General features: G+C 43.3%; 1 protein-coding gene across 1 annotated transcript in view; it reads right to left on the reverse strand.

Annotated features, from left to right (window-relative positions):
- Positions 1 to 26,880, reverse strand: part of LOC142188588 (heat shock 70 kDa protein 12B-like) — a 53,401-nt gene that overhangs the window by 24,683 nt on the left and 1,838 nt on the right. The window contains exon 2 of the mRNA XM_075261883.1: positions 22,006 to 22,051. Within this exon, the coding sequence (XP_075117984.1) occupies positions 22,006 to 22,048 (43 nt within the window). The 5' untranslated portion in view covers positions 22,049 to 22,051. The remainder of the gene's footprint in view (positions 1 to 22,005; positions 22,052 to 26,880) is intronic.

A 26,880-nucleotide genomic window follows, 5' to 3' on the forward strand; every position in this document is an offset into this window, starting at 1 on the left:
CAGCTCTGGAGTATAATGCAGGATAAGTAATGTAATGTATGTACACAGTGACTGCTCCAGCAGAATAGTGAGCGCAGCTCTGGAGTATAATACAGGATAAGTAATGTAATGTATGTACACAGTGACTGTACCAGCAGAATAGTGAGCGCAGCTCCGGAGTATAATACAGGATAAGTAATGTAATGTATGTACACAGTGACTGTACCAGCAGAATAGTGAGCGCAGCTCTGGAGTATAATACAGGATAAGTAATGTATGTAAACAGTGACTGTACCCGCAGAATAGTGAGCGCAGCTCTGGAGTATAATACAGGATAAGTAATGTAATGTATGTACACAGTGACTGCACCAGCAGAATAGTGAGCGCAGCTCTGGAGTATAATACAGGATAAGTAATGTAATGTATGTACACAGTGACTGTACCAGCAGAATAGTGAGCGCAGCTCCGGAGTATAATACAGGATATATAATGTAATGTATGTACACAGTGACTGCACCAGCAGAATAGTGAGCGCAGCTCTGGAGTATAATACAGGATAAGTAATGTAATGTATGTACACAGTGACTGTACCGGCAGAATAGTGAGCGCAGCTCTGGAGTATAATACAGGATAAGTAATGTATGTACACAGTGACTGCACCAGCAGAATAGTGAGCGCAGCTCTGGAGTATAATACAGGATAAGTAATGTAATGTATGTACACAGTGACTGCACCAGCAGAATAGTGAGCGCAGCTCTGGAGTATAATACAGGATAAGTAATGTAATGTATGTACACAGTGACTGCACCAGCAGAATAGTGAGCGCAGCTCTGGAGTATAATACAGGATAAGTAATGTAATGTATGTACACAGTGACTGCACCAGCAGAATAGTGAGCGCAGCTCTGGAGTATAATACAGGATAAGTAATGTAATGTATGTACACAGTGACTGCACCAGCAGAATAGTGAGCGCAGCTCTGGAGTATCATACAGGATAAGTAATGTATGTACACAGTGACTGCACCAGCAGAATAGTGAGCGCAGCTCTGGAGTATAATACAGGATAAGTAATGTAATGTATGTACACAGTGACTGAACCAGCAGAATAGTGAGTGCAGCTCTGGAGTATAATACAGGATAAGTAATGTAATGTATGTACACAGTGACTGTACCAGCAGAATAGTGAGCGCAGCTCTGGGGTATAATACAGGATAAGTAATGTAATGTATGTACACAGTGACTGTACCAGCAGAATAGTGAGCGCAGCTCTGGAGTATAATACAGTATAAGTAATGTAATGTATGTACACAGTGACTGTACCAGCAGAATAGTGAGCGCAGCACTGGGGTATAATACAGGATAAGTAATGTAATGTATGTACACAGTGACTGTACCAGCAGAATAGTGAGCGCAGCACTGGGGTATAATACAGGATAAGTAATGTAATGTATGTACACAGTGACTGCACCAGCAGAATAGTGAGCGCAGCTCTGGAGTATAATACAGGATAAGTAATGTAATGTATGTACACAGTGACTGTACCAGCAGAATAGTGAGCGCAGCTCTGGGGTATAATACAGGATACGTAATGTAATGTATGTACACAGTGACTGCACCAGCAGAATAGTGAGCGCAGCTCTGGAGTATAATACAGGATAAGTAATGTAATGTATGTACACAGTGACTGTACCAGCAGAATAGTAAGTGCAGCTCTGGAGTATAATACAGGATAAGTAATGTAATGTATGTACACAGTGACTGTACCAGCAGAATAGTGAGCGCAGCTCTGGAGTATAATACAGGATAAGTAATGTAATGTATGTACACAGTGACTGTACCAGCAGAATAGTGAGCGCAGCTCTGGGGTATAATACAGGATAAGTAATGTAATGTATGTACACAGTGACTGCACCAGCAGAATAGTGAGCGCAGCTCTGGAGTATAATACAGGATAAGTAATGTAATGTATGTACACAGTGACTGTACCAGCAGAATAGTGAGCGCAGCTCTGGAGTATAATACAGGATAAGTAATGTAATGTATGTACACAGTGACTGTACCAGCAGAATAGTGAGCGCAGCCCTGGGGTATAATACAGGATAAGTAATGTAATGTATGTACACAGTGACTGCACCAGCAGAATAGTGAGCGCAGCTCTGGGGTATAATACAGGATAAGTCATGTAATGTATGTACACAGTGACTGTACCAGCAGAATAGTGAGCGCAGCTCTGGAGTATAATACAGGATAAGTAATGTAAGGTATGAACACAGTGACTGTACCAGCCGAATAGTGAGCGCAGCTCTGGAGTATAATACAGGATAAGTAATGTATGTACACAGTGACTGTACCAGCAGAATAGGGAGTGCAGCTCTGGATTATAATACAGGATAAGTAATGTATGTACACAGTGACTGTACCAGCAGAATAGTGAGCGCAGCTCTGGAGTATAATACAGGATAAGTAATGTAATGTATGTACACAGTGACTGTACCAGCAGAATAGTGAGCGCAGCTCTGGAGTATAATATAGGATAAGTAATGTAATGTATGTACACAGTGACTGTACCGGCAGAATAGTGAGCGAAGCTCTGGAGTATAATATAGGATAAGTAATGTAATGTATATGCACACAATGACTGCACCAGCAGAATAGTGAGTGCTGCTCTGGAGTATAATACAGGATAAGTAATGTAATGTATGTACACAGTGACTGTACCAGCAGAATAGTGAGCGCAGCTCTGGAGTATAATACAGGATAAGTAATGTAATGTATGTGCACACAGTGACTGCACCAGCGGATTAATGAGCGCTGCTCTGGAGTATAATACAGGATAAGTAATGTAATGTATGTACACAGTGACTGTACCAGCAGAATAGCGAGCGCTGCTCTGGAGTATAATACAGGATAAGTAATGTAATGTATGTACACAGTGACTGCACCAGCAGAATAGTGAGCGCTGCTCTGGAGTATAATACAGGATAAGTAATGTAATGTATGTACACAGTGACTGCACCAGCAGAATAGTGAGCGCTGCTCTGGAGTATAATACAGGATAAGTAATGTAATGTATGTACACAGTGACTGTACCAGCAGAATAGTGAGCGCAGCTCTGGGGTATAATACAGGATAAGTAATGTAATGTATGTACGCAGTGACTGTACCAGCAGAATAGTGAGCGCAGCTCTGGAGTATAATACAGGATAAGTAATGTAATGTATGTACGCAGTGACTGTACCAGCAGAATAGTGAGCGCAGCTCTGGAGTATAAATACAGGATAAGTAATGTAATGTATGTACACAGTGACTGCACCAGCAGAATAGTGAGCGCTGCTCTGGAGTATAATACAGGATAAGTAATGTAATGTATGTACACAGTGACTGCACCAGCAGAATAGTGAGCGCAGCTCTGGGGTATAATACAGGATAAGTAATGTAATGTATGTACACAGTGACCAGCAGAATAGTGAGCGCAGCTCTGGGGTATAATACAGGATAAGTAATGTAATGTATGTACACAGTGACTGTACCAGCAGAATAGTGAGGGCAGCTCTGGAGCATAATACAGGATAAGTAATGTAATGTATGTACACAGTGACTGCACCAGCAGAATAGTGAGTGCAGCTCTGGTGTATAATACAGGATAAGTAAAGTAATGTATATGCACACAGTGACTGCACCAGCAGAATAATGAGCGCAGCTCTGGAGTATAATACAGGATGAGTAATGTAATGTATGTACACAGTGACTGTACCAGCAGAATAGTGAGCGCAGCTCCGGAGTATAATACAGGATAAGTAATGTAATGTATATGCACACAGTGACTGCACCAGCAGAATAGTGAGTGCAGCTCTGGAGTATAATACAGGATAAGTAATGTAATGTATGTACACAGTGACTGTACCAGCAGAATAGTGAGCACAGCTCTGGAGTATAATACAGGATAAGTAATGTAATGTATATGCACACAGTGACTGCACCAGCAGAATAGTGAGCGCTGCTCTGGAGTATAATACAGGATAAGTAATGTAATGTATGTACACAGTGACTGTACCAGCAGAATAGTGAGCGCAGCTCTGGGTTATAATACAGGATAAGTAATGTAATGTATGTACACAGTGACTGTACCAGCAGAATAGTGAGCGCAGCTCTGGAGTATAATACAGGATAAGTAATGTAATGTATGTACACAGTGACTGCACCAGCAGAATAGTGAGCGCAGCTCTGGAGTATAATACAGGATAAGTAATGTAATGTATATACACAGTGATTGTACCAGCAGAATAGTGAGCGCAGCTCTGGAGTATAATACAGGATAAGTAATGTAATGTATGTACACAGTGACTGCACCAGCAGAATAGTGAGCGCAGCTCTGGAGTATAATACAGGATAAGTAATGTAATGTATACGCACACAGTGACTGCACCAGCAGAATAGTGAGCGCTGCTCTGGAGTATAATACAGGATAAGTAATGTAATGTATGTACACAGTGACTGCACCAGCAGAATAGTGAGCGCAGCTCTGGAGTATAATACAGGATAAGTAATGTAATGTATGTACAGAGTGACTGTACCAGCAGAATAGTGAGTGCAGCTCTGGAGTATAATACAGGATAAGTAATGTAATGTATGTACACAGTGACTGCACCAGCAGAATAGTGAGTGCAGCTCTGGGTTATAATACAGGATAAGTAATGTAATGTATATGCACACAGTGAGTGCACCAGCAGGATAGTGAGCGCTGCTCTGGAGTTTAATACAGGATAAGTAATGTAATGTATGTACACAGTGACTGTACCGGCAGAATAGTGAGCGCAGCTCTGGAGTATAATACAGGATAAGTAATGTAATGTATATGCACACAGTGACTGCACCAGCAGAATAGTGAGCGCTGGTCTGGAGTATAATACAGGATAAGTAATGTAATGTATGTACACAGTGACTGCACCAGCAGAATAGTGAGCGCAGCTCTGGAGTATAATACAGGATAAGTAATGTAATGTATATGCACACAGTGACTGCACCAGCAGAATAGTGAGCGCAGCTCTGGAGTATAATACAGGATAAGTAATGTAATGTATGTACACAGTGACTGTACCAGCAGAATAGTGAGCGCAGCTCTGGAGTATAATACAGGATAAGTAATGTAATGTATGTACACAGTGACTGTACCAGCAGAATAGTGAGCGCAGCTCTGGGGTATAATACAGGATAAGTAATGTAATGTATGTACACAGTGACTGCACCAGCAGAATAGTGAGCGCAGCTCTGCGGTATAATACAGGATAAGTAATGTAATGTATGTACACAGTGACTGCACCAGCAGAATAGTGAGCGCAGCTCTGGGGTATAATACAGGATAAGTAATGTAATTTATGTACACAGTGACTGTACCAGCAGAATAGTGAGCGCAGCTCTGGAGTATAATACAGGATAAGTAATGTAATGTATGTACACAGTGACTGTACCAGCAGAATATTAAGCGCAGCTCTGGAGTATAATACAGGATAAGTAATGTAATGTATGTACACAGAGACTGTACCAGCAGAATAGTGAGCGCAGCTCCGGAGTATAATACAGGATAAGTAATGTAATGTATGTACACAGTGACTGTACCAGCAGAATTATGAGCGCAGCTCTGGGGTATAATACAGGATAAGTAATGTAATGTATGTACACAGTGACTGCACCAGCAGAATAGTGAGCGCAGCTCTGCGGTATAATACAGGATAAGTAATGTAATGTATGTACACAGTGACTGTACCAGCAGAATAGTGAGCGCAGCTCTGGAGTATAATACAGGATAAGTAATGTAAGGTATGAACACAGTGTCTGTACCAGCAGAATAGTGAGCGCAGCTCTGTAGTATAATACAGGATAAGTAATGTAATGTATATGCACACAGTGACTGTACCAGCAGAATAGTGAGCGCAGCTCTGGGGTATAATACAGGATAAGTAATGTAAGGTATGAACACAGTGACTGTACCAGCAGAATAGTGAGCGCAGCTCTGGAGTATAATACAGGATAAGTAATGTAATGTATATGCACACAGTGACTGCACCAGCAGAATAGTGAGCGCAGCTCTGGAGTATAATACAGGATAAGTAACGTAAGGTATGAACACAGTGACTGTACCAGCAGAATAGTGAGCACAGCTCTGGAGTATAATACAGGATAAGTAATGTAATGTATGTACACAGTGACTGTACCAGCAGAATAGTGAGCGCAGCTCTGGAGTATAATACAGAATAAGTAATGTATGTACACAGTGACTGTACCAGCAGAATAGGGAGTGCAGCTCTGGAGTATAATACAGGATAAGTAATGTATGTACACAGTGACTGTACCAGCAGAATAGTGAGCGCAGGTCTGGTGTATAATACAGGATAAGTAATGTAATGTATGTACACAGTGACTGCACCAGCAGAATAGTGAGCGCAGCTCTGGAGCATAATGCAGGATAAGTAATGTAATGTATGTACACAGTGACTGTACCAGCAGAATAGTGAGCGCAGCTCTGGAGTATAATACAGGATAAGTAATGTAATGTATGTACACAGTGACTGCACCAGTAGAATAGTGAGCGCAGCTCTGGAGTATAATACAGGATAAGTAATGTAATGTATGTACAGTGACTGTACCAGCAGAATAGTGAGCGCAGCTCTGGAGCATAATGCAGGATAAGTAATGTAATGTATGTACACAATGACTGTACCAGCAGAATAGTGAGCGCAGCTCTGGAGTATAATACAGGATAATGATGTAATGTATGTACACAGTGACTGCACCAGCAGAATAGTGAGCGCAGCTCTGGAGTATAATACAGGATAAGTAATGTAATGTATGTACACAGTGACTGTACCAGGAGAATAGTGAGCGCAGCTCTGGAGTATAATACAGGATAAGTAATGTATGTAAACAGTGACTGTACCAGCAGAATAGTGAGCGCAGCTCTGGAGTATAATACAGGATAAGTAATGTAATGTATGTACTCAGTGACTGTACCAGCAGAATAGTGAGCGCAGCTCTGGAGTATAATACAGGATAAGTAATGTAATGTATGTACACAGTGACTGCACCAGCAGAATAGTGAGCGCAGCTCTGGAGTATAATACAGGATAAGTAATGTAATGTATGTACACAGTGACTGTACCAGCAGAATAGTGAGCGCAGCTCCGGAGTATAATACAGGATATATAATGTAATGTATGTACACAGTGACTGCACCAGCAGAATAGTGAGCGCAGCTCTGGAGTATAATACATTACATTACTTATCCTGTATGTAAACAGTGACTGTACCAGCAGAATAGTGAGCGCAGCTCTGGAGTATAATACAGGATAAGTAATGTAATGTATGTACTCAGTGACTGTACCAGCAGAATAGTGAGCGCAGCTCTGGAGTATAATACAGGATAAGTAATGTAATGTATGTACACAGTGACTGCACCAGCAGAATAGTGAGCGCAGCTCTGGAGTATAATACAGGATAAGTAATGTAATGTATGTACACAGTGACTGTACCAGCAGAATAGTGAGCGCAGCTCCGGAGTATAATACAGGATATATAATGTAATGTATGTACACAGTGACTGCACCAGCAGAATAGTGAGCGCAGCTCTGGAGTATAATACAGGATAAGTAATGTAATGTATGTACACAGTGACTGCACCAGCAGAATAGTGAGCGCAGCTCTGGAGTATAATACAGGATAAGTAATGTAATGTATGTACACAGTGACTGCACCAGCAGAATAGTGAGCGCAGCTCTGGAGTATCATACAGGATAAGTAATGTATGTACACAGTGACTGCACCAGCAGAATAGTGAGCGCAGCTCTGGAGTATAATACAGGATAAGTAATGTAATGTATGTACACAGTGACTGAACCAGCAGAATAGTGAGTGCAGCTCTGGAGTATAATACAGGATAAGTAATGTAATGTATGTACACAGTGACTGTACCAGCAGAATAGTGAGCGCAGCTCTGGGGTATAATACAGGATAAGTAATGTAATGTATGTACACAGTGACTGTACCAGCAGAATAGTGAGCGCAGCTCTGGAGTATAATACAGTATAAGTAATGTAATGTATGTACACAGTGACTGTACCAGCAGAATAGTGAGCGCAGCACTGGGGTATAATACAGGATAAGTAATGTAATGTATGTACACAGTGACTGTACCAGCAGAATAGTGAGCGCAGCACTGGGGTATAATACAGGATAAGTAATGTAATGTATGTACACAGTGACTGCACCAGCAGAATAGTGAGCGCAGCTCTGGAGTATAATACAGGATAAGTAATGTAATGTATGTACACAGTGACTGTACCAGCAGAATAGTGAGCGCAGCTCTGGGGTATAATACAGGATACGTAATGTAATGTATGTACACAGTGACTGCACCAGCAGAATAGTGAGCGCAGCACTGGAGTATAGTACAGGATAAGTAATGTAATGTATGTACACAGTGACTGTACCAGCCGAATAGTGAGCGCAGCTCTGGAGTATAGTACAGGATAAGTAATGTAATGTATGTACACAGTGACTGCCCCAGCAGAATAGTGAGCGCAGCTCCGGAGAATAATACAGGATAACTAATGTAATGTATGTACACAGTGACTGTACCAGCAGAATAGTGAGCGCAGCTCTGGAGTATAATACAGGATAACTAATGTAATGTATGTACACAGTGACTGTACCAGCAGAATAGTGAGCGCAGCTCTGGAGTATAATACAGGATAAGTAATGTAATGTATGTACACAGTGACTGCATCAGCAGAATAGTGAGCGCAGCTCTGGGGTATAATACAGGATAAGTAATGTAATGTATGTACACAGTGACTGTACCAGCAGAATAGTGAGCGCAGCTCTGGGGTATAATACAGGATAAGTAATGTAATGTATGTACACAGTGACTGTACCAGCAGAATAGTGAGCGCAGCTCTGGGGTATAATACAGGATAAGTAATGTAATGTATGTACACAGTGACTGTACCAGCAGAATAGTGAGCGCAGCTCTGGGGTATAATACAGGATAAGTCATGTAATGTATGTACACAGTGACTGTACCAGCAGAATAGTGAGCGCAGCTCTGGGGTATAATACAGGATAAGTCATGTTATGTATGTACACAGTGACTGTACCAGCAGAATAGTGAGTGCAGCTCTGGAGTATAATACAGGATAAGTAATGTAATTTATGTACTTAGTGACTGTACCAGCAGAATAGTGAGCGCAGCTCTGGGGTATAACACAGGATAAGTCATGTAATGTATGTACACAGTGACTGTACCAGCAGAATAGTGAGTGCAGCTCTGGAGTATAATACAGGATAAGTAATGTAATTTATGTACTTAGTGACTGTACCAGCAGAATAGTGAGCGCAGCTCTGGAGTATCATACAGGATAAGTAATGTAATGTATGTACACAGTGATTGTACCAGCAGAATAGTGAGCGCAGCTCTGGAGTATAATACAGGATAAGTAATGTATGTACACAGTGACTGCACCAGCAGAATAGTGAGCGCAGCTCTGGAGTATAATACAGGATAAGTAATGTAATGTATGTACACAGTGACTGCACCAGCAGAATAGTGAGCGCAGCTCTGGAGTATAATACAGGATAAGTAATGTAATGTATGTACACAGTGACTGCACCAGCAGAATAGAGAGCACAGCTCTGGGGTATAATACAGGATAAGTAATGTAATGTATGTACACAGTGACTGTACCAGCAGAATAGTGAGCGCAGCTCTGGAGTATAATATAGGATAAGTAATGTAATGTATGTACACAGTGACTGTACCAGCAGAATAGTGAGCGCAGCTCTGGGGTATAATACAGGATAAGTAATGTAATGTATGTACACAGTGACTGCACCAGCAGAATAGTGAGCGCAGCTCTGGAGTATAATACAGGATAAGTAATGTAATGTATGTACACAGTGACTGTACCAGCAGAATAGTGAGCGCAGCTCTGGAGTATAATACAGGATAAGTAATGTAATGTATGTACACAGTGACTGTACCAGCAGAATAGTGAGCGCAGCTCTGGAGTGTAATACAGAATAAGTAATGTGATGTATGTACACAGTGACTGCACCAGCAGAATAGTGAGCGCAGCTCTGGAGTATAATAAAGGATAAGTAATGTAATGTATGTACACAGTGATTGCACCAGCAGAATAGTGAGCGCAGCTCTGGAGTATAATACAGGATAAGTAATGTAATGTATGTACACAGTGACCAGCAGAATAGTGAGCGCAGCTCTGGGGTATAATACAGGATAAGTAATGTAATGTATGTACACAGTGACTGTACCAGCAGAATAGTGAGGGCAGCTCTGGAGCATAATACAGGATAAGTAATGTAATGTATGTACACAGTGACTGCACCAGCAGAATAGTGAGCGCAGCTCTGGAGTATAATACAGGATAAGTAATGTAATGTATGTACACAGTGACTGCACCAGCAGAATAGTGAGTGCAGCTCTGGTGTATAATACAGGATAAGTAAAGTAATGTATATGCACACAGTGACTGCACCAGCAGAATAGTGAGCGCTGCTCTGGAGTATAATACAGGATAAGTAATGTAATGTATGTACACAGTGACTGCACCAGCAGAATAGTGAGCGCAGCTCTGGAGTATAATACAGGATAAGTAATGTAATGTATGTACACAGTGACTGCACCAGCAGAATAGTGAGCGCAGCTCTGGAGTATAATACAGGATAAGTAATGTAATGTATATACACAGTGATTGTACCAGCAGAATAGTGAGCGCAGCTCTGGAGTATAATACAGGATAAGTAATGTAATGTATGTACACAGTGACTGCACCAGCAGAATAGTGAGCGCAGCTCTGGAGTATAATACAGGATAAGTAATGTAATGTATGTACACAGTGACTGTACCAGCAGAATAGTGAGCGCAGCTCTGGAGTATAATACAGGATAAGTAATGTAATGTATGTACACAGTGACTGTACCAGCAGAATAGTGAGCGCAGCTCTGGAGTGTAATACAGAATAAGTAATGTGATGTATGTACACAGTGACTGCACCAGCAGAATAGTGAGCGCAGCTCTGGAGTATAATAAAGGATAAGTAATGTAATGTATGTACACAGTGATTGCACCAGCAGAATAGTGAGCGCAGCTCTGGAGTATAATACAGGATAAGTAATGTAATGTATGTACACAGTGACCAGCAGAATAGTGAGCGCAGCTCTGGGGTATAATACAGGATAAGTAATGTAATGTATGTACACAGTGACTGTACCAGCAGAATAGTGAGGGCAGCTCTGGAGCATAATACAGGATAAGTAATGTAATGTATGTACACAGTGACTGCACCAGCAGAATAGTGAGCGCAGCTCTGGAGTATAATACAGGATAAGTAATGTAATGTATGTACACAGTGACTGCACCAGCAGAATAGTGAGTGCAGCTCTGGTGTATAATACAGGATAAGTAAAGTAATGTATATGCACACAGTGACTGCACCAGCAGAATAATGAGCGCAGCTCTGGAGTATAATACAGGATGAGTAATGTAATGTATGTACACAGTGACTGCACCAGCAGAATAGTGAGCGCAGCTCCGGAGTATAATACAGGATAAGTAATGTAATGTATATGCACACAGTGACTGCACCAGCAGAATAGTGAGTGCAGCTCTGGAGTATAATACAGGATAAGTAATGTAATGTATGTACACAGTGACTGTACCAGCAGAATTGTGAGCACAGCTCTGGAGTATAATACAGGATAAGTAATGTAATGTATATGCACACAGTGACTGCACCAGCAGAATAGTGAGCGCTGCTCTGGAGTATAATACAGGATAAGTAATGTAATGTATGTACACAGTGACTGCACCAGCAGAATAGTGAGCGCAGCTCTGGAGTATAATACAGGATAAGTAATGTAATGTATGTACACAGTGACTGCACCAGCAGAATAGTGAGCGCAGCTCTGGAGTATAATACAGGATAAGTAATGTAATGTATGTACACAGTGACTGTACCAGCAGAATAGTGAGCGCAGCTCTGGAGTATAATACAGGATAAGTAATGTAATGTATGTACACAGTGACTGCACCAGCAGAATAGTGAGCGCAGCTCTGGAGTATAATACAGGATAAGTAATGTAATGTATATACACAGTGATTGTACCAGCAGAATAGTGAGCGCAGCTCTGGAGTATAATACAGGATAAGTAATGTAATGTATGTACACAGTGACTGCACCAGCAGAATAGTGAGCGCAGCTCTGGAGTATAATACAGGATAAGTAATGTAATGTATACGCACACAGTGACTGCACCAGCAGAATAGTGAGCGCTGCTCTGGAGTATAATACAGGATAAGTAATGTAATGTATGTACACAGTGACTGCACCAGCAGAATAGTGAGCGCAGCTCTGGAGTATAATACAGGATAAGTAATGTAATGTATGTACAGAGTGACTGTACCAGCAGAATAGTGAGTGCAGCTCTGGAGTATAATACAGGATAAGTAATGTAATGTATGTACACAGTGACTGCACCAGCAGAATAGTGAGTGCAGCTCTGGGTTATAATACAGGATAAGTAATGTAATGTATATGCACACAGTGAGTGCACCAGCAGGATAGTGAGCGCTGCTCTGGAGTTTAATACAGGATAAGTAATGTAATGTATGTACACAGTGACTGTACCGGCAGAATAGTGAGCGCAGCTCTGGAGTATAATACAGGATAAGTAATGTAATGTATATGCACACAGTGACTGCACCAGCAGAATAGTGAGCGCTGCTCTGGAGTATAATACAGGATAAGTAATGTAATGTATGTACACAGTGACTGCACCAGCAGAATAGTGAGCGCAGCTCTGGAGTATAATACAGGATAAGTAATGTAATGTATATGCACACAGTGACTGCACCAGCAGAATAGTGAGCGCAGCTCTGGAGTATAATACAGGATAAGTAATGTAATGTATGTACACAGTGACTGTACCAGCAGAATAGTGAGCGCAGCTCTGGGGTATAATACAGGATAAGTAATGTAATGTATGTACACAGTGACTGTACCAGAAGAATAGTGAGCGCAGCTCTGGGGTATAATACAGGATAAGTAATGTAATGTATGTACACAGTGACTGCACCAGCAGAATAGTGAGCGCAGCTCTGCGGTATAATACAGGATAAGTAATGTAATGTATGTACACAGTGACTGCACCAGCAGAATAGTGAGCGCAGCTCTGGGGTATAATACAGGATAAGTAATGTAATTTATGTACACAGTGACTGTACCAGCAGAATAGTGAGCGCAGCTCTGGAGTATAATACAGGATAAGTAATGTAATGTATGTACACAGTGACTGTACCAGCAGAATATTAAGCGCAGCTCTGGAGTATAATACAGGATAAGTAATGTAATGTATGTACACAGAGACTGTACCAGCAGAATAGTGAGCGCAGCTCCGGAGTATAATACAGGATAAGTAATGTAATGTATGTACACAGTGACTGTACCAGCAGAATTATGAGCGCAGCTCTGGGGTATAATACAGGATAAGTAATGTAATGTATGTACACAGTGACTGCACCAGCAGAATAGTGAGCGCAGCTCTGCGGTATAATACAGGATAAGTAATGTAATGTATGTACACAGTGACTGCACCAGCAGAATAGTGAGCGCAGCTCTGGAGTATAATACAGGATAAGTAATGTAATGTATGTACACAGTGACTGCACCAGCAGAATAGTGAGCGCAGCTCTGGGATATAATACAGGATAAGTAATGTAATGTATGTACACAGTGACTGCACCAGCAGAATAGTGAGCGCAGCTCTGCGGTATAATACAGGATAAGTAATGTAATGTATGTACACAGTGACTGCACCAGCAGAATAGTGAGCGCAGCTCTGGAGTATAATACAGGATAAGTAATGTAATGTATGTACACAGTGACTGTACCAGCAGAATAGTGAGCGCAGCTCTGGGATATAATACAGGATAAGTAATGTAATGTATATGCACACAGTGACTGCACCAGCAGAATAGTGAGCGCAGCTCTGGAGTATAATACAGGATAAGTAATGTAATGTATATGCACACAGTGACTGCACCAGCAGAATAGTGAGCGCAGCTCTGGAGTATAATACAGGATAAGTAATGTAATGTATGTACACAGTGACTGTACCAGCAGAATAGTGAGTGCAGCTCTGGAGTATAATACAGGATAAGTAATGTAATGTATGTACACAGTGACTGCACCAGCAGAATAGTGAGTGCAGCTCTGGAGTATAATACAGGATAAGTAATGTAATGTATGTACACAGTGACTGCACCAGCAGAATAGTGAGCGCAGCTCTGGAGTATAATACAGGATAAGTAATGTAATGTATGTACACAGTGACTGCACCAGCAGAATAGTGAGCGCAGCTCTGGAGTATAATACAGGATAAGTAATGTAATGTATATGCACACAGTGACTGCACCAGCAGAATAGTGAGCGCTGCTCTGGAGTATAATACAGGATAAGTAATGTAATGTATGTACACAGTGACTGTACCGGCAGAATAGTGAGCGCAGCTCTGGAGTATAATACAGGATAAGTAATGTAATGTATGTACACAGTGACTGTACCAGCAGAATAGTGAGCGCAGCTCTGGAGTATAATACAGGATATGTAATGTAATGTATGTACACAGTGACTGCACCAGCAGAATAGTGAGCGCTGCTCTGGAGTATAATACAGGATAAGTAATGTAATGTATGTACACAGTGACTGCACCAGCAGAATAGTGAGCGCAGCTCTGCGGTATAATACAGGATAAGTAATGTAATGTATGTACACAGTGACTGTACCAGCAGAATAGTGAGCGCAGCTCTGGGGTATAATACAGGATAAGTAATGTAATGTATGTACACAGGGACTGTACCAGCAGAATAGTGAGCGCAGCTCCGGAGTATAATACAGGATAAGTAATGTAATGTATGTACACAGTGACTGCACCAGCAGAATAGTGAGCGCAGCTCTGGAGTATAATACAGGATAAGTAATGTAATGTATGTACACAGTGACTGTACCAGCAGAATAGTGAGCGCAGCTCTGGGGTATAATACAGGATAAGTAATGTAATGTATGTACACAGGGACTGTACCAGCAGAATAGTGAGCGCAGCTCCGGAGTATAATACAGGATAAGTAATGTAATGTATGTACACAGTGACTGTACCAGCAGAATAGTGAGTGCAGCTCTGGAGTATAATACAGGATAAGTAATGTAATGTATATGCACACAGTGACTGCACCAGCAGAATAGTGAGCGCTGCTCTGGAGTATAGTACAGGATAAGTAATGTATGTACACAGTGATTGTACCGGCAGAATAGTGAGCGCAGCTCTGGAGTATAATACAGGATAAGTAATGTAATGTATATGCAAACAGTGACTGCACCAGCAGAATAGTGAGCGCTGCTCTGGAGTATAATACAGGATAAGTAATGTAATGTATGTACACAGTGACTGCACCAGCAGAATAGTGAGCGCAGCTCTGGAGTATAATACAGGATAAGTAATGTAATGTATGTACACAGTGACTGCACCAGCAGAATAATGAACGCAGCTCTGGGGTATAATACAGGATAAGTAATGTAATGTATGTACACAGTGACTGCACCAGCAGAATAGTGAGCGCAGCTCTGCGGTATAATACAGGATAAGTAATGTAATGTATGTACACAGTGACTGTACCAGCAGAATAGTGAGCGCAGCTCTGGGGTATAATACAGGATAAGTAATGTAATGTATGTACACAGGGACTGTACCAGCAGAATAGTGAGCGCAGCTCCGGAGTATAATACAGGATAAGTAATGTAATGTATGTACACAGTGACTGCACCAGCAGAATAGTGAGCGCAGCTCTGGAGTATAATACAGGATAAGTAATGTAATGTATGTACACAGTGACTGTACCAGCAGAATAGTGAGCACAGCTCTGGGGTATAATACAGGATAAGTAATGTAATGTATGTACACAGGGACTGTACCAGCAGAATAGTGAGCGCAGCTCTGGAGTATAATACAGGATAAGTAATGTAATGTATGTACACAGTGACTGTACCAGCAGAATAGTGAGTGCAGCTCTGGAGTATAATACAGGATAAGTAATGTAATGTATATGCACACAGTGACTGCACCAGCAGAATAGTGAGCGCTGCTCTGGAGTATAATACAGGATAAGTAATGTAATGTATGTACAAAGTGACTGTACCGGCAGAATAGTGAGCGCAGCTCTGGAGTATAATACAGGATAAGTAATGTAATGTATATGCACACAGTGACTGCACCAGCAGAATAGTGAGCGCAGCTCTGGAGTATAATACAGGAGAAGTAATGTATGTACACAGTGACTGTACCAGCAGAATAGTGAGCGCAGCTCTGGAGTATAATACAGGATAAGTAATGTATGCACACAGTGACTGCACCAGCAGAATAGTGAGCGCAGCTCTGGAGTATAATACAGGATAAGTAATGTAATGTATATGCACACAGTGACTGCACCAGCAGAATAATGAGCGCAGCTCTGCGGTATAATACAGGATAAGTAATGTAATGTATGTACACAGTGACTGCACCAGCAGAATAGTGAGCGCAGCTCTGGAGTATAATACAGGATAAGTAATGTAATGTATGTACACAGTGACTGCACCAGCAGAATAGTGAGCGCAGCTCTGGAGTATAATACAGGATAAGTAATGTAATGTATGTACACAGTGACTGTACCAGCAGAATAGTGAGCGCAGCTCTGGAGTATAATACAGGATAAGTAATGTAATGTATGTACACAGTGACTGTACCAGCAGAATATTAAGCGCAGCTCTGGAGTATAATACAGGATAAGTAATGTAATGTATGTACACAGAGACTGTACCAGCAGAATAGTGAGCGCAGCTCCGGAGTATAATACAGGATAAGTAATGTAATGTATGTACACAGTGACTGTACCAGCAGAATTATGAGCGCAGCTCTGGGGTATAATACAGGATAAGTAATGTAATGTATGTACACAGTGACTGCACCAGCAGAATAGTGAGCGCAGCTCTGCGGTATAATACAGGATAAGTAATGTAATGTATGTACACAGTGACTGCACCAGCAGAATAGTGAGCGCAGCTCTGGAGTATAATACAGGATAAGTAATGTAATGTATGTACACAGTGACTGTACCAGCAGAATAGTGAGCGCAGCTCTGGGATATAATACAGGATAAGTAATGTAATGTATGTACACAGTGACTGCACCAGCAGAATAGTGAGCGCAGCTCTGCGGTATAATACAGGATAAGTAATGTAATGTATGTACACAGTGACTGCACCAGCAGAATAGTGAGCGCAGCTCTGGAGTATAATACAGGATAAGTAATGTAATGTATGTACACAGTGACTGTACCAGCAGAATAGTGAGCGCAGCTCTGGGATATAATACAGGATAAGTAATGTAATGTATATGCACACAGTGACTGCACCAGCAGAATAGTGAGCGCAGCTCTGGGATATAATACAGGATAAGTAATGTAATGTATATGCACACAGTGACTGCACCAGCAGAATAGTGAGCGCAGCTCTGGAGTATAATACAGGATAAGTAATGTAATGTATATGCACACAGTGACTGCACCAGCAGAATAGTGAGCGCAGCTCTGGAGTATAATACAGGATAAGTAATGTAATGTATGTACACAGTGACTGCACCAGCAGAATAGTGAGTGCAGCTCTGGAGTATAATACAGGATAAGTAATGTAATGTATGTACACAGTGACTGCACCAGCAGAATAGTGAGTGCAGCTCTGGAGTATAATACAGGATAAGTAATGTAATGTATGTACACAGTGACTGCACCAGCAGAATAGTGAGCGCAGCTCTGGAGTATAATACAGGATAAGTAATGTAATGTATGTACACAGTGACTGCACCAGCAGAATAGTGAGCGCAGCTCTGGAGTATAATACAGGATAAGTAATGTAATGTATATGCACACAGTGACTGCACCAGCAGAATAGTGAGCGCTGCTCTGGAGTATAATACAGGATAAGTAATGTAATGTATGTACACAGTGACTGTACCGGCAGAATAGTGAGCGCAGCTCTGGAGTATAATACAGGATAAGTAATGTAATGTATGTACACAGTGACTGTACCAGCAGAATAGTGAGCGCAGCTCTGGAGTATAATACAGGATATGTAATGTAATGTATGTACACAGTGACTGCACCAGCAGAATAGTGAGCGCTGCTCTGGAGTATAATACAGGATAAGTAATGTAATGTATGTACACAGTGACTGCACCAGCAGAATAGTGAGCGCAGCTCTGCGGTATAATACAGGATAAGTAATGTAATGTATGTACACAGTGACTGTACCAGCAGAATAGTGAGCGCAGCTCTGGGGTATAATACAGGATAAGTAATGTAATGTATGTACACAGGGACTGTACCAGCAGAATAGTGAGCGCAGCTCCGGAGTATAATACAGGATAAGTAATGTAATGTATGTACACAGTGACTGCACCAGCAGAATAGTGAGCGCAGCTCTGGAGTATAATACAGGATAAGTAATGTAATGTATGTACACAGTGACTGTACCAGCAGAATAGTGAGCGCAGCTCTGGGGTATAATACAGGATAAGTAATGTAATGTATGTACACAGGGACTGTACCAGCAGAATAGTGAGCGCAGCTCCGGAGTATAATACAGGATAAGTAATGTAATGTATGTACACAGTGACTGTACCAGCAGAATAGTGAGTGCAGCTCTGGAGTATAATACAGGATAAGTAATGTAATGTATATGCACACAGTGACTGCACCAGCAGAATAGTGAGCGCTGCTCTGGAGTATAGTACAGGATAAGTAATGTAATGTATGTACACAGTGATTGTACCGGCAGAATAGTGAGCGCAGCTCTGGAGTATAATACAGGATAAGTAATGTAATGTATATGCAAACAGTGACTGCACCAGCAGAATAGTGAGCGCTGCTCTGGAGTATAATACAGGATAAGTAATGTAATGTATGTACACAGTGACTGCACCAGCAGAATAGTGAGCGCAGCTCTGGAGTATAATACAGGATAAGTAATGTAATGTATGTACACAGTGACTGCACCAGCAGAATAATGAACGCAGCTCTGGGGTATAATACAGGATAAGTAATGTAATGTATGTACACAGTGACTGCACCAGCAGAATAGTGAGCGCAGCTCTGCGGTATAATACAGGATAAGTAATGTAATGTATGTACACAGTGACTGTACCAGCAGAATAGTGAGCACAGCTCTGGGGTATAATACAGGATAAGTAATGTAATGTATGTACACAGGGACTGTACCAGCAGAATAGTGAGCGCAGCTCTGGAGTATAATACAGGATAAGTAATGTAATGTATGTACACAGTGACTGTACCAGCAGAATAGTGAGTGCAGCTCTGGAGTATAATACAGGATAAGTAATGTAATGTATATGCACACAGTGACTGCACCAGCAGAATAGTGAGCGCAGCTCTGGAGTATAATACAGGAGAAGTAATGTATGTACACAGTGACTGTACCAGCAGAATAGTGAGCGCAGCTCTGGAGTATAATACAGGATAAGTAATGTATGCACACAGTGACTGCACCAGCAGAATAGTGAGCGCAGCTCTGGAGTATAATACAGGATAAGTAATGTAATGTATATGCACACAGTGACTGCACCAGCAGAATAGTGAGCGCAGCTCTGGAGTATAATACAGGATAAGTAATGTAATGTATGTACACAGTGACTGCACCAGCAGAATAGTGAGCGCAGCTCTGGAGTATAATACAGGATAAGTAATGTAATGTATGTACACAGTGACTGCACCAGCAGAATAGTGAGCGCAGCTCTGGAGTATAATACAGGATAAGTAATGTAATGTATATGCACACAGTGACTGCACCAGCAGAATAGTGAGCGCAGCTCTGGAGTATAATACAGGATAAGTAATGTAATGTATGTACACAGTGACTGCACCAGCAGAATAGTGAGCGCAGCTCTGGAGTATAATACAGGATAAGTAATGTAATGTATATGCACACAGTGACTGCACCAGCAGAATAGTGAGTGCAGCTCTGGAGTATAATACAGGATAAGTAATGTAATGTATGTACACAGGGACTGTACCAGCAGAATAGTGAGCGCAGCTCCGGAGTATAATACAGGATAAGTAATGTAATGTATGTACACAGTGACTGCACCAGCAGAATAGTGAGCGCAGCTCTGGAGTATAATACAGGATAAGTAATGTAATGTATGTACACAGTGACTGTACCAGCAGAATAGTGAGTGCAGCTCTGGAGTATAATACAGGATAAGTAATGTAATGTATGTACACAGTGACTGTACCAGCAGAATAGTGAGTGCAGCTCTGGAGTATAATACAGGATAAGTAATGTAATGTATATGCACACAGTGACTGTACCAGCAGAATAGTGAGTGCAGCTCTGGAGTATAATACAGGATAAGTAATGTAATGTATGTACACAGTGACTGTACCAGCAGAATAGTGATCGCTGCTCTGGAGTATAATACAGGATAAGTAATGTAATGTATGTACACAGTGACTGCACCAGCAGAATAGTGAGCGCAGCTCTGGAGTATAATACAAGATAAGTGATGTAATGTATGTACACAGTGACTGTACCAGCAGAATAGTGAGCACAGCTCTGGAGTATAATACAGGATAAGTAATGTAATGTATGTACACAGTGACTGTACCAGCAGAATAGTGAGCGCTGCTCTGGAGTATAATACAGGATAAGTAATGTAATGTATGTACACAGTGACTGCACCAGCAGAATAGTGAGGGCAGCTCTGGAGTATAATACAGGATAAGTAACGTAATGTATGTACACAGTGACTGCACCAGCAGAATAGTGAGAGCAGCTCTGGAGTATAATACAGGATAAGTAATGTAATGTATGTACACAGTGACTGTACCAGCAAAATAGTGAGCGCAGCTCTGGAGTATAATACAGGATAAGTAATGTAATGTATGTACACAGTGACTGCACCAGCAGAATAGTGAGCGCAGCTCTGGAGTATAATACAGGATAAGTAATGTAATGTATGTACACAGTGATTGCACCAGCAGAATAGTGAGCGCAGCTCTGGAGTATAATACAGGATAAGTAATGTAATGTATGTACACAGTGATTGCATGTCCTAGTCCTAGTGACTTCTGAATTCCACCTCACATCTCTCTGTCCACCACCCTGTCCTTAGTTCGGTGACCCCCCTGTTGTGACCCCGCAGGCCGCGGTTCTCTGTCCCAGCCCTCAGTACATGGACGTTGGGCGTTGTCGTTTTATTCCTCTTTACTCCAAACATCCTCTGAGAATGGAGGAGACGGAAATCCCTTCCTATAGGTTTCCTCTTATCACCGGCTGCTATCTGGACTCTCCCTGGCTCCCATCTTCTTATGTGGCCTCCAGAATAAACTTCCCCTCCCCCACTGTCGCCTCTGGCAGCGTCTCAGGGCGGTGGGTGAGATCTTCCATCTGGTACCATATATCCCATATACATGTTATAGATGTAAGTGCCATTATATACATGGGAAGGGGGACACACCCCGAGTGCGGGGCCCCTGATGTCAAGGACACAGACACATCAATTAGAATAACAGGGGGCGCTCTCACCCATCAGAAAGTCCTCAGCAGTGGCCAGAAGCATTGTATGTGTATGTGAGGCCTCCACCCTCCGTGTCCCAGTAATGGGGGAATGAACACTTATTATGGCGATGCCTGGAGTCCTCCACTACAAGGGGTGCGGGGTCTGCAGTTTGGTTATGGGTTCTTGGACCCCCATGTAGTAGACAGATCTCCCCCCATATACATGTATAATGTGTGGGTGTGGCCTGGAAGCAGAGGTGTGATTTGGATAAGCAGGGGCGGGGCCTAAATTATGTCCTGTAATTATATATATATATCTATACATTACGGCTCATGGTAGGTGACACTTACCTATCTGCAGCGTCCCCATCCGGCTGTCCAGTAATGTCGTCATGTCCTAGAAACACAGATAAAGTTATTATAGTGATGAACCCTCAGAGTAAGATGGTGTGAGCGCCCCAAAATTATGTGAGTGCTACTAATACAGAAGCAACAGAGCTCACAGGGAGGCTAAACTACCCTATAGATGTCACCAGCAGTCCCATGTAACACCACAGGTAATGTAGTAGATTTCACCAGCAGTCCCATGTAACACAACGGGTAATGTAGTAGATGTCACCGGCAGTCCCATGTAACACAACGGGTAATGTAGTAGATGTCACTGGCAGTCCCATGTAACACAAAAGGTAATGTAGTAGATGTCACCGGCAGTCCCATGTAACACCACAGGTAATGTAGTAGATGTCACCGGCAGTCCCATGTAACTCCACAGGTAATGTAGTAGATGTCACCGGCAGTCCCATGTAACACCACAGGTAATGTAGTAGATGTCACCGGCAGACCCATGTAACTCCACAGGTAATGTAGTAGATGTCACCGGCAGTCCCATGTAACACCACAGGTAATGTAGTAGATGTCACCGGCAGTCCTATGTAACACCACAGGTAATGTAGTAGATGTCACCGGCAGTCCCATGTAACACCACAGGTAATGTAGTAGATGTCACCGGCAGTCCCATGTAACACTACAGGTAATGTAGTAGATGTTACCAGCAGTCCCATGTAACTCCACAGGTAATGTAGTAGATGTCACCGGCAGTCCCATGTAACACCACAGGTAATGTAGTAGATGTCACCGGCAGACCCATGTAACACCACAGGTAATGTAGTAGATGTCACCGGCAGTCCCATGTAACTCCACAGGTAATGTAGTAGATGTTACCGGCAGTCCCATGTAACACTACAGGTAATGTAGTAGATGTCACCGGCAGTCCTATGTAAGACTACAGGTAATGTAGTAGATGTCACCGGCAGACCCATGTAACTCCACAGGTAATGTAGTAGATGTCACCGGCAGACCCATGTAACTCCACAGGTAATGTAGTAGATGTTACCGGCAGTCCCATGTAACACTACAGGTAATGTAGTAGATGTCACCGGCAGTCCCATGTAACACCACAGGTAAGGTAGTAGATGTCACCGGCAGTCCTATGTAACACCACAGGTAATGTAGTGGATGTCACTGGCAGTCCCATGTAACTCCACAGGTAATGTAGTAGATGTTACCGGCAGTCCCATGTAACACTACAGGTAATGTAGTAGATGTCACCGGCAGTCCCATGTAACACCACAGGTAAGGTAGTAGATGTCACCGGCAGTCCTATGTAAGACAGACAGAGATGACGGTTCCCGTAATATTTTGTTGCACGACCTTTTGAGGCTGCGATCGCTGCGATCAGACGATTCCTGTAACTGTCACTGAGACTTCTGCCCCTCTCCGCAGGGATTTGGCCTCCTCATGAGCAAACTGCTCCGCTTGTCTCGGATGTGAAGGGGCCTTCTCCAGACGCCATGTTTCAGCTCCTTCCATAGGATTTAGGTCGGGGCCCATAGAAGCCACCACAGAATAGTCCAGTGTTCTCCTCTCAGCCATTCTTGGGGGGTTTAGCTTCGTGTTTTGGGTCATTATCCTGTTACACGACCCAGGACCTGTGGCTGAGCCCAAGCTTTCTGACACTGGGCAGCAGATTTCTCTCTAGAATCCCTTCATAGTCTTGAGATTTCCTTGTACCCTGCACAGATACAAGACCCCTGTGCCAGATGCAGCAAAGCAGCCCCAGGACATACCAGAGTCTCCTCCATGTGTCACAGCAGGGACAGTCTTCATGTGTCTGTCTGTGACCATATAGCTGATGGGCCTTGTCAAAAGGTCTCCTCTGCCCATAGGACATAGTCCCAGAAGCTTTGTGGCTGGTCAGCATGGAGTTTGGTTATTACTTGTGTCAGATTCCAGTTCTTTCTGTGACCATTAAACGAAGAGGACCAACAATTCCGCCCACATGTGCAGCTGATAGGTTGCTGCGGAGCCTGATATTGGGGGGGTCTGTAGTCTGCGCCCCCCAGCTGTATAAGAAGAAGAGCTTTAGGATGTGAGCGGTGCTGGGAGGAAGCCTGACAGGGTCTGTGAGTGAGTCACTGGGTGGTCTGCACGTCACCAGCACTAGACAGGTCACATATAGAGAACAGGAGCTGTGTACAGTGTACGAGAGCTAAGGCTGTGGAGAGCAGAGGTTACACTAGAGAGACATGCAGTCCCATGCACCAGGGATATTATCAGTCACATTGCACACCTCCACATCACCAGGGATATTACCAGTCACACTGCACACCTCCACATCACCAGGGATACTATCAGTCACACTGCACACCTCCACATCACCAGGATATTATCAGTCACACTGCACACCTCCACATCACCAGGGATATTACCAGTCACACTGCACACCTCCACATCACCAGGGATATTACCAGTCACACTGCACACCTCCACATCACCAGGGATACTATCAGTCACACTGCACACCTCCACATCACCAGGGATATTATCAGTCACACTGCACACCTCCACATCACCAGGGATATTATCAGTCACACTGCACACCTCCACATCACCAGGGATACTATCAGTCACACTGCACACCTCCACATCACCAGGGATATTATCAGTCACACTGCACACCTCCACATCACCAGGATACTATCAGTCACACTGCACACCTCCACATCACCAGGGATACTACCAGTCACACTGCACACCTCCACATCACCAGGGATACTACCAGTCACACTGCACACCTCCACATCACCAGGGATATTACCAGTCACACTGCACACCTCCACATCACCAGGGATACTATCAGTCACACTGCACACCTCCACATCACCAGGGATACTATCAGTCACACTGCACACCTCCACATCACCAGGGATACTATCAGTCACACTGCACACCTCCACATCACCAGGGATATTATCAGTCACACTGCACACCTCCACATCACCAGGGATATTATCAGTCACACTGCACACCTCCACATCACCAGGGATATTACCAGTCACACTGCACACCTCCACATCACCAGGGATATTACCAGTCACACTGCACACCTCCACATCACCAGGGATACTATCAGTCACACTGCACACCTCCACATCACCAGGATACTATCAGTCACACTGCACACCTCCACATCACCAGGGATATTACCAGTCACACTGCACACCTCCACATCACCAGGGATATTACCAGTCACACTGCACACCTCCACATCACCAGATATATTATCAGTCACACTGCACACCTCCACATCACCAGGGATATTACCAGTCACACTGCACACCTCCACATCACCAGGGATATTACCAGTCACACTGCACACCTCCACATCACCAGGGATATTACCAGTCACACTGCACACCTCCACATCACCAGGGATACTATCAGTCACACTGCACACCTCCACATCACCAGGGATACTATCAGTCACACTGCACACCTCCACATCACCAGGGATATTATCAGTCACACTGCACACCTCCACATCACCAGGGATATTATCAGTCACACTGCACACCTCCACATCACCAGGGATATTACCAGTCACACTGCACACCTCCACATCACCAGGGATACTATCAGTCACACTGCACACCTCCACATCACCAGGGATACTATCAGTCACACTGCACACCTCCACATCACCAGGGATACTATCAGTCACACTGCACACCTCCACATCACCAGGGATACTATCAGTCACACTGCACACCTCCACATCACCAGGGATACTATCAGTCACACTGCACACCTCCACATCACCAGGGATATTATCAGTCACACTGCACACCTCCACATCACCAGGGATATTATCAGTCACACTGCACACCTGCACATCACCAGGGATATTATCAGTCACACTGCACACCTCCACATCACCAGGGATATTATCAGTCACACTGCACACCTCCACATCACCAGGGATTTTACCAGTCACACTGCACACCTCCACATCACCAGGGATACTATCAGTCACACTGCACACCTCCACATCACCAGGGATATTATCAGTCACACTGCACACCTCCACATCACCAGGGATACTATCAGTCACACTGCACACCTGCACATCACCAGGGATATTATCAGTCACACTGCACACCTGCACATCACCAGGGATACTATCAGTCACACTGCACACCTGCACATCACCAGGGATATTATCAGTCACACTGCACACCTGCACATCACCAGGGATACTATCAGTCACACTGCACACCTCCACATCACCAGGGATATTATCAGTCACACTGCACACCTCCACATCACCAGGGATAGTACCAGTCACACTGCACACCTCCACATCACCAGGGATAGTACCAGTCACACTGCACACCTCCACATCACCAGGGATACTATCAGTCACACTGCACACCTCCACATCACCAGGGATATTATCAGTCACACTGCACACCTCCACATCACCAGGGATATTATCAGTCACACTGCACACCTCCACATCACCAGGGATATTATCAGTCACACTGCACACCTCCACATCACCAGGGATATTACCAGTCACACTGCACACCTCCACATCACCAGGGATATTACCAGTCACACTGCACACCTCCACATCACCAGGGATATTACCAGTCACACTGCACACCTCCACATCACCAGATATATTATCAGTCACACTGCACACCTCCACATCACCAGGGATACTATCAGTCACACTGCACACCTCCACATCACCAGGGATATTACCAGTCACACTGCACACCTCCACATCACCAGGGATATTACCAGTCACACTGCACACCTCCACATCACCAGGGATATTACCAGTCACACTGCACACCTCCACATCACCAGGGATACTATCAG

Source organism: Leptodactylus fuscus, chromosome 1 (genome assembly GCF_031893055.1).
Source record: "Leptodactylus fuscus isolate aLepFus1 chromosome 1, aLepFus1.hap2, whole genome shotgun sequence".
Lineage (NCBI taxonomy): Eukaryota > Metazoa > Chordata > Amphibia > Anura > Leptodactylidae > Leptodactylus > Leptodactylus fuscus.